Source organism: Hydractinia symbiolongicarpus, chromosome 9, assembly GCF_029227915.1.
Source record: "Hydractinia symbiolongicarpus strain clone_291-10 chromosome 9, HSymV2.1, whole genome shotgun sequence".
NCBI classification, from domain to species: domain Eukaryota; kingdom Metazoa; phylum Cnidaria; class Hydrozoa; order Anthoathecata; family Hydractiniidae; genus Hydractinia; species Hydractinia symbiolongicarpus.
This window is the reverse complement of record NC_079883.1, coordinates 15345427-15355620: the sequence shown is the minus strand read 5'-3', so window position 1 is coordinate 15355620 and position 10194 is coordinate 15345427. Positions and strand designations below refer to the sequence as shown.

General features: G+C 32.8%; 1 protein-coding gene across 2 annotated transcripts in view; it reads left to right on the top strand.

Annotated features, from left to right (window-relative positions):
- Positions 1-10194, top strand: part of LOC130656491 (bromodomain adjacent to zinc finger domain protein 1A-like) — a 44032-nt gene that overhangs the window by 21254 nt on the left and 12584 nt on the right. Inside the window, exons 2-9 of one of the 2 annotated variants that reach the window (XM_057459355.1) lie at positions 3719-3840; positions 4779-5054; positions 5388-5636; positions 6747-6849; positions 7526-7631; positions 7739-7822; positions 8019-8185; positions 8381-8476. In XM_057459355.1, coding sequence (XP_057315338.1) covers positions 3719-3840; positions 4779-5054; positions 5388-5636; positions 6747-6849; positions 7526-7631; positions 7739-7822; positions 8019-8185; positions 8381-8476 — 1203 coding nt within the window. Of the gene's footprint in view, positions 1-3718; positions 3841-4778; positions 5055-5387; positions 5637-6746; positions 6850-7525; positions 7632-7735; positions 7823-8018; positions 8186-8380; positions 8477-10194 lie in introns of both variants that reach the window. The other variant, XM_057459354.1, reaches the window with a different exon arrangement.

Genomic DNA, 10194 nt, shown 5'->3' with positions numbered 1-10194 from the left:
ACAATCCTTATTCATAACAATTAGGACTTTTTCCTCTTTCTTTACCCCCTTAACCGTAATTAAGCGGGAAATATAAAAAAATTCTGTAATTTGAGAGTTATATTTACACTGTATAAGTATTTTAACATATAATAAAATATTTAAAATTATATATTTTTAAGATTTTTTTTATTTAGCTATAAATATTTACAAATAAAGGCGTAAAATAAGCAGAAATACTAAAGCGAAATATAATGTTTTAGTCCTGGTATTACACATTTAAAAATTTCGATCCCGCGCAAATTTTTGTTTTGTTATGGCGCAGGTTTACAAATATGTAGCTATAAACGAAAGAAAGTGTAAGATATCAGACTTTAATTACGTTCTGTTACAACATTTAGCTACCTTTTTTCATTTTAATATCTTTAAGGTTATCTGCATAGAATTTTTGGTACCGCTGTCTTATCGTAATGTAGTCTTGCTGGTTAGCTAGCTAGGAATTGTTATTGCTATTAGCGCTAGTAACTGGGGACAAACAGGAAGCGTGTTGTTCTCGCGAGTTAGCCCGCCGCGCTCACCGCATAAATTGAAAAGTCTAAAGTGATTCTATTCGCATTGTTTGCAGCCTTAGCTACAAACCCTAATGTTTAAAACAAGATGACTTGCTATCTTGATAATTTTTTATTTTTTATTTATTTTTTTGGCAGGCAAAATTTTTTTTTTTAAAAAATTTTTCCTGAGAAATTACAAAAATACTATATTTCGCAGCCATATTTTTTTATTCATTTCAAATGTACGCCAGCTGATTTTTACCCTCTGTTTTAAGTTCGATTTTTGTCAGTCAACGTCGTTCGTAGATTAGTGGTTATAGCTCTCGTACTCTGTGCGGGAGACCGGGGTTCGATTCCTCTTGACGGCGATTCAACATGGGCGAGTGAATGTTACCATAGCCCTGGGTTAACCCAAGCCATGTGAGGGAAATTGGGAAGATGGCACACTGTGTGGGCCGTTGGATGTTGCCGGGAGATGTCTAGTAGAGCGCTGGCCCTAATTGGGTCTGCGTCGCTCAAAATGAGCATTAAATACTCTAGGACTCTCCATCTAAGCCATGGCCCCTCCTGGAAATAATAGACAGGGTATATCCCTCGATATTTGTGAGGCTAGCCATGTAAAATATGCACATCTATATATCTATCTATCTATCCCATGGTTTTTGCTTGTATTGTCGTATAAAATGCGAAGTAGGAAAATATAGCACTGAGTAGCACAGTGCGGTCCCCTGTCGAAATAACATTCGGGCATAACAACTGTAATTTGGAGAACCGCTGTCTATCTATCTATCTAGTCGGGTGACGCTAACCAATTATATTTTTGGGGGTGGCCTTGGTTAAAAAACTATTTTCCTGCAAAAAAATGTAAAGTAAGTCATCTATAGGCTAGCTAGCTAGCTTTAGACATGCATAAAACACAGCTTTGGGTTTTTTCTGCCAAGATTGCGAAAACGACCTGTTTATAAAAAGGCAGCCGGATTATGTACGCTTGGCCTGATTATGTTTTTTTTGCCCTGATTACATCGTGGTGACTGGGTTATAAATGGTGATATAACAGTCAGGAAAAACCAGCAAATTAGGATATCATAAACTAATTGGGCTAGAGTGGGTTCGCCCATATATGGCAAGTGTACCTTTGAAACTTGTTAACGGCTATGATAAACAACTATCGTCTGGTCTTAATAAGTACAGGTATGTTCGTGCACCAATATGGTCATTTATCACATGTATGTTTGTGCAACAATATGGTCATTTATCACATGTAGGGAAAAACCCTGGGTAAACACAGAAAACAACAACTTTAGCCAAAATCGCCCATTCGCTGCAACTTCGCCATAAACCTGCCACCAATTATTTTTCTTAATAGACATTTTAATCTGGTCATTATAGTATAATCTGCAATAGAAGGAATTAAACATTCCTATATGTCAACTGATAACACTCCCAAAAGGCTTCAAATTAATTTCCAGTCCCCTAAACTCTTTTGCCTCAGTTTGTGACCCACTCTGGGTCCATTTTTATCACGCGATCAACCATGTGGTTGTTTTGTCACAATTTAAGATAGGCAAATAAACAATGTCAAAGAAAACAATTACCACAGGTTGTTTATTACAACTTTTATTATTAAAATGAAACTTGACATTGTTTAAAGCATAAAAATCCACTTAAAATGTATGTGGCCGTATTAGGGCGCCATAAGTGTAATGTGGAAATTTCTTGGGTCTATAGCATATTTTACATGGCTAGCCTCACAAATATCGAGGGATATACCCTGTCTATTATTTCCAGGAGGAGCCATGGCTTAGATGGAGAGTCTAGAGTATTTAATGCTCATTTTGAGCTACGCAGACCCAATTAGTAGGGCCAGCGCTCTACTAGACAACTCCTGGCAACATCCAACGGCCTACACTGTGCCATCTCAGCAGCTATGGTGAAAGCTAATAATCCAGAAACATGAAGCTTAGTGCAATGGTTAGAAGATATAATTTGCTAGCTGGTGTGGCAAGGTTGATTCTATATCCTTGCTTAAACTCAGAAAGAAAATGTTGCTTGTCATCAATACCAAAATCAAAAGAATTTGGATTAAAATCGTCTTTTGACTTGATTTGGTATTGGGAGGAGCATAATGTGCCCAGGCATATTCAACTTTTAATATCTCTGGACTTACTTGTGCAATTGTTATAAAACTTCGTGATTATTATATTTTTATGACTGGTATCTGCTAAAGCACTTTTGACGTCACCCATTGATGATGTCACAAGTTATTAGACATTAAATATATTAATTTGGGCATATGACTTCACAATAAAAATAAGTACAAGAAGTTTGATTGATGATGACATTTTTTTATTTTATTTTAACGGATATTTCGTCTTGTTTCTACAAGACATTATCAACGTGAAGTCATATGCCCGAATTAATATATTGAACAGAATTTAGGAGAAGTGTGGGCTTGATACCTTACGTTTGGTACGAAGATATGAAAAGCTTTTTTTTGTGCAAGAAAGTGTTACAAAAAAGTTTTAGCTGTTATTTAGTTTGAATTTCAGTTTTATAAATACATACTGTTCATCCCTATTATGGTTCTGTTTTTTTTTGTTTTTTTATCCTGACTTTGTTATCAAAGTAACTACATATTATGAACAGACTTTAACAATATATACACTATTTTTTATGATAAAAAAGTAACAAAGTTAAAAATCCTTGTACCTTTTTTGTTCTGAGCGAAGCAATGACATTTTTTGTAAAGCTGTGTTTTGTTATTTAGTGCAGATATTCCTGATTTTAAGGTTGATATCAACCCATTTTGTTATCTTATATACTAACATTTCTATGCTTAATGTGATATAAATTTTATTAACAGACTAACAGAGTTTGAAAGAAATTAATTTTATTTTTATTTTGTTTTTAATGAGGATTTTTTTGACAAATGAAATTGTTAATTTGAAACTATTTTTGTCTTCAAAGTAATACATATGAGTTGATTTAAGATGAATTTAAATCTGAATTAATAAGGGACTCTAACTTTGGTAGTATGAACAGCCATATTACATTTTTAAGAATGACTATCTGTGCTTCGCATTTTAGTTAAAATGCTTGTGTGCTTAGATTTCAATGTATGTAGCACATGATAAATTCAACATTATTGTGTTTTCTCTATTCATTTTATTAATATTTTTATATACTGCAGTCAAGGAATGCCTCTACTTCGCCGCAAGCCCTTTGTGGCCAACGTTCCCAAAAAAACTCTTAAAGCAGATGATGACGTTTTTTACTGCGAAATGACTGGAGAAGCTTTTTTGGATTATGAGTAAGTGTTGAAGCCTTTCATTTAATGAGAAGTAGAAATTTATATTTTAAGTATAGCCTCACTAATTTTGAAGGATATATACCCTGTCAGTTGTTTTTAGAACGGACCAAAAAGACAGTTTTTGTTTAAATCTTTTGTTTGAGTTACAGAAATCTTAAATATTTCTGCCCAGCTATCATCATCATCATCATTCTGGGCTTTACGTCCGTTTTCCATGCTAGCATGGATTGGACAGGGTATATTAATGACCCTCTTCCAATCTGATCTAGACTGTGTTAGATCTAAACTCAACTTCCTCTGTATCAAGTCTGTCCTTTTAACCTCCTGCCAAATCTTTCTCAGTCTGCCTCTGGGCTTTGCCCCAGGAACTATTAAGTCTCTACACTTTCTTACCCAATTATCCTCCCCCATTCTTTCCAAGTGTCCCAGCCAATTCAATCTTCAACTACACAACGTTATTATCATTTAATGCTTACCAACCATAAACAACAAGTTAATTTCATATAAAGAGTTTAAACAGTTGTTTGGGAATTTGTATATTTTTTTGGAAATCTTTACATTCCTCCTGGAACCCCACTGTCAAACCCTCCTTTCTCATTGCAGTTTTTTTGTGGTAAATCTTGGTAAGTCAAAGTCAGGACTGTTGGGTTTGATTTCTGACTTTCCCAAATCTCCAGAAAAAATGAATCCTACACAAAGTCTCAATAACATCTAAGACTCTAACATTTGCCCTCCATGTACCTTTTTAAGATAAGCTAACCTGAACTATCACTATAATATTAATTAATTGTACATGTAACCTATAGTATTGAGTAAGTTGGAGTTCTGCATTTCTTCTTGTTTATTTCTCTGTAGCTATTAATTGTTTTTGGAACCACGGTACTGTCACCAATGTTTACAATTCTAATTTTATGTACTTTGAAATTGTTCCTTTGTAGGACTTTCTACCAACGGATGATATTATGTAACAGCTTGGTATGGAGTTGTGAGTTAACTGGAAGGTCAAATCTCACTTATAAGGAAGCTTTGGAATCTGAAGAGACCACAAAGAAATTAATGGATGTTTTACCACACCCTCTTAAGCATGCCTTGCTCACTATCGTTCATCATACAAAGCAGTCTAAAATTCAGACTTTAACAGACCTTGGATTTGATTTTTTGCGCAATCGTTATCAAGTTAGTGAACAAGTAGAAGTGAAAGTAAAAGATGTTTGGTAAGCTTGTAATCATTTTTAGGATGGTGATTATAGTGATGAGCATTTACATGCTTACGTTACATTAGTAAAGGAAAACATTTGACACATGTGCTATTACTTTAGAAGAACGTCCTTGAATTGCTGTAAAAAGAATATTTCTTTTTTTCTTTCATTATTAAATTATTATTTTTATTTGTTGTAGTTTCTTCTGTGAGGCAACTAGTTTTGTATGAAAATACACACAGCTACACACATATTCTTGATAGAATAAGGCAGGCACCAAAATAATGGCTTCAGATTATTATCCACATTTTAATCTATGTAATACTCATGAACTATTTTTTATGTTAGGTATGATGGCATCATCAAAATTATTCCTGACACTTCAAATGTTTCAAAATTAAATAAGAAGCTTATGTTACCACTGGAATCTAAATCTGAAGAAATTGATCAGGAAAATAATCAAGTAAAGAGTAAACATAGGTCGTTGCTTGGCAGCAAGTCAAATTGGCCAGATGCATCAACCATTCAGTATGAGGTTGAAATAATGAAAGGAACAAAAAAAGGAAGTATTGTCAGCGTCATAGGAAAAATGATCAGGTAGATGCTAGCTTCTTTTATCATTTTAATGTCAAGGAATGATTGAGTTTGGCTTACATAAAAACCTACCTAAAAAAGTTACCTCCAATTCTGACAGTGTCCGGTGAGTAATTTATGGGAACCTGAGGTATAAAATAAAGTTAGACTTGTTTTACAGAGCTTAAAAAGTTGGTTAACTTTTTAATTTTTTTAAAAAGCTTTTTTTGTTCTAAAGATTTTCACATTTACAGAATTATTATTATGTTGCATAAATTATGATGTTATATTAAAAGTAATTTTAGAATTTTAGACCTGTTAAGGGATGTGAATTCAAACTTTATCAATGTAAAGATATTATAAAGGTGAATTGATAAACTCAAAATGTTTTGGTAAAATCACACTTGTTGATTTGTCCCAGGCCTCTTAAATTTTCTCCAACGACTCAATAACTTGGGTCTGCAACTTGGTTTGCAATAAAATTTTCTGGGTAAGCTTGTATAGGCCCTATATATTTACTCACAGAATTTGATTGCAAACTGACATGCAGATCCTAAGTTACAAGATCATCAGCTCTATAACAGAAGTCCAACATCATTTTTTACCTTGGGTTCCCTTAAGCTGATTTTTTCAGCAAACACTTGATGAATATTGTAAATCAAGTAAAGCACAATTCAAAGACTCAGACACAACTTGCTCCATAAAGCATTGTTTCACACACACCTTTTGCAAAAAACTGCACACATACTTGTGTCTTGTCTTTTGCTTCCTTTATTTTTATCAGGAAAGTCATTCATGAAATGAATTATGGATTTGCTAAAGTGACATTGGAATTGTTGTCTATCAGGACAATTAGGATTGTATTGGCTTCTTTTAGCATTAAATTATTTACTTTTTTAAGGATGACCCAACTTGGATTGGTATATAAGTAAGAACAGGACAAATCTATACATAGCAATAGTGCATTTTTTTATTTAAACCAAATGCAAATGATTTATGTCAACACATAAGTAATATGTTAATTTAAAAGAAACTAAGTTTTTTATGCAGCTAAGAAATTGTACTATTATAAATTAAAGCCTTTAAGTATCACTTTGGCTGTTGGGTTAACGATTTTACCATAATTTTTTGTAGAAGGGGAAAAGGAATCTTTGTAAAAGACAGGATAAAATTGTTTATCAAGCAAGCATGTGCCAGAACAACCATATCATCTGATGATGGCTATTGGGTTGTTTTAGTAAGGATATTCTGTTGCTTATTGTTTTTCCTGTAATGTTCTGTTCAGTTTTTGTCTATGTTTTATTAAATCTATTTTAAGAATTCAGGATTTGAATTTTAATTAAAGGAAAGAAACATTTAAAACTTGTAGAAATGCAAATCCGATAAAAGTCAACAAGTCTGGCTAGTGTGAGCACTCCCTAAGCCCTGTCTATGAGAATATATTTAGAATTGCCCTGGACTTTCACAAACAAAGCCTAAGTTTTAAATATTCCTAAACAACTAGGCTCTTTCTTACAGTTTCTATTTCTTATCAGCCTAATAAAAATGTGAAAATAGCCAATTCAACATTTTTTTTTAATTTGTGCCATGTCATTGTTTGCAGCAAGTGTGCACATGATTACAACCAAAGATAATTAGCATGTTGCATACACATTTAGTGACCAAGATTTGTAATGGGCAGACCCACAAACTAAGGCTTGTTTAAGTCTTATTTGTTGGCACTGTTTATTGCAAGTGTAGAGACTTGCCTATTTGCAGGTCATATTTGCACTCTTGGCTTAGGTATATAATTTTTAAGTGCATTGTTTAATATTTGATCATTAATAAAAGGCTCTTTTATTAATTTACCAATCCCTAAAAAACATAACACAATTAACATAAAAACGACTAAATTCTTTTAAATAACCTTATAGGAAAAGGAGGTAGACAAATACGGTCTTGGTGAATCATCTATTGTTCCACCAGAAATTGTCAGAAAATCACCAAAGAAAAAAAGAAAATCACTATCTAAAGAAGAAGGTAAAATACTGAAAGAAAAATGAAATTTGTTAAGCATTTTTTATTGGCAAACCAGTGTTAAGTCAAGCCAAAGCTAGTGATTTTAAAATTATGTTTGTGATTAGTAGGTAAAAAGAAAAAGAAAAAGAAAATTGATTCAAAGCAAAAGACATTGGATGAGATGATCAAAGGTGGCTGTCATGGAAAGAAATGTAAGTGCCTGTCAGTTTTTTTAATTGGTTTTGTTAATATTGTTATTAAAAACCTGTACTGTTTCAATAATGAAAATTCCCAATAATGTTTATGGCTTGGTTATACAGTGCGCTTTTTATTTGAGGCAAATCTGATAAAATCTCATTTTGGAATTGGTTATTCTACCCTATTGATATAGATTTTATCTTGTAATAGCTACAAAATCATCAGGTGATAGACCAAAAGAATTAACATTAGAACAGAAAAAAAAAGAATATATCAAGGAGAAAGAACGTAAGAAACTTGATCTGGACAATTTAAAGATGACTAAGTTAAAAGAAAAGGAAGAAGAAAAGGCCAGAAAAAAGAACGAACGTGAAAAGGTGGAACATGTTGTAACAAATAATATTTTATTTACATAATCTTACAAATGAAAAAAAAAAAAAAGAATTGGAGTTGGTACAGAATGGTGAGAGCAACATATAAGTAGTCATCAAATTTCTTAAGAGCAGCAAAATGTATTTACCCAATGATTTATTTTGAAGATTTTTAGATCAATTGTAACTCTATTTTTGTAGGAACGAGAAAAACAGATTGAAGCAAAAAAATTAGAGCTTGATTTTCTGAAGGAGTTTAACAAACCAAGAGAAGATTTAAAGCTAGAAGATTCAAAAGTTAGTACATTCTGATTAGCATTGCAATCTTTCTGTTTTACATTTTTTTGTACTGTTGTTGGTAACCTATTATAGAGGACCCTTGTCAATAAAAACACCACTCAATAAAAATTGAAATAGTTCTAGCTATAATTGATTAAAGGAATATATGTATAGATCAAAAACTACAGTAACAAGTGTAAGAAAAGCAAGTCATCATCATTGCCATTGTATTTGTAATTGTCATAGTCATCACCATTGTTCTTGCTATTGTTGTTGCCAGCACTGCCACTCCAATTACAATCATCAATACCATCACCACCATCAATAACACCTTCAGCACCACCACATTCTTCATTATCATTGCCACCACTATTGTCCTAATACACTCTTTTATCCTCTCCAAGTGCACAAACCAACTTATTCTTCTTTTTAGAATAACATACTAATGCCACATACATGTAATCTACTTTTTAGCTCCTATAAACTTTTTCTGTTTCTCAAACTAATCAGTCAAACATGAAATTAATTACGGATGAGTTTTAGTAACTATTGACATCGAGGGTGGGAAAATTGATGATGTAGTTGTACAGTCATAACTTTATTTGACATATTGGATTTTGTCAAGAGAGTGACGTGTTGATAAGGACAATTTGTTTTTGCAATGTGTTATGTTATAGATTTTGTAAGTGGAATGGGTTAGTGTCAACTTAAGGTCATTTTAAGCAAAATTTCATTACCTAAAGCTCTAGCTGTGTTGTGTTTGAAATCCATTTTTATATCTGCACGTTTTATGCATGACTTGGAAAGTAACAGTGGTAATTCCTTCATTGCTGTTGATTACAACAACAGTAATTTTAAGGATTGCAGATATTCGAACACCTTTGATAACTTAAATTCAAACGCAGAACTATTTCATTGAAAGTGACAAGAGCGTCATTGCCTTGCAAGTTATCGGAGCATTCATTTTTTCAATAATTGATACTATCACATGTTACATCTTGTTACCTGACCATGAAGCACAGCAATTTGGGTTTTATAAAGTATTTCTCTGTTTGAAGGAGGAAAAGTTGAAAAGTTCATGTTCGCATAATGTTTTGTCAATCTTGTTGATACTTTTTTTGATTGCATTTTGGTAAGTAGAATGTGTCTTCTTTGTTGTCAGAACTGTAAGAGTTATTCCCATCAAATTGGCCTTTTCCATAAAAAATGTGTTCTTCTTTAATGTTAAGATGTTCCAATTCTGAAACTGGGACGCATGTCTTGTCCGAAAAAAATATTCATCAGTTTAGTGCGAGTTCATCATAAATCAGGTCAGACACATTTGCACTGATGAGCTTTTTTAATTATGTCTCTAAATTAGCAGCCTTGAGCAATCTATATGCAAGGGCATTACACATAGTGGTCTTGTACCTGTTTGTTTTATGTAGTTGTTTATCGAACTCTGTCATAAAGTTACAAATCTATGTGTCTTTTAGACATCTATAAGTCTCAAATTGTTCATTTGCGTTGTTCTTCTCAGTTAATTTGTCTTTTTTAAATATTTTAAATATCTTATCCAAATGTTTAATATTAAGTTCCACTCCATTTTCCTTGTAGTTAAGGACAATGGAGTGGAACTTAATATGTCAGTAGAAGGTAACTTCAAAGCAGTTTCCTGAGCCTTACCATGGTTTTGTGAAGAGTGATCATTTCAGTCCAAAATTCAATCAATTCCTTCCAATCATCATAGGACTGCA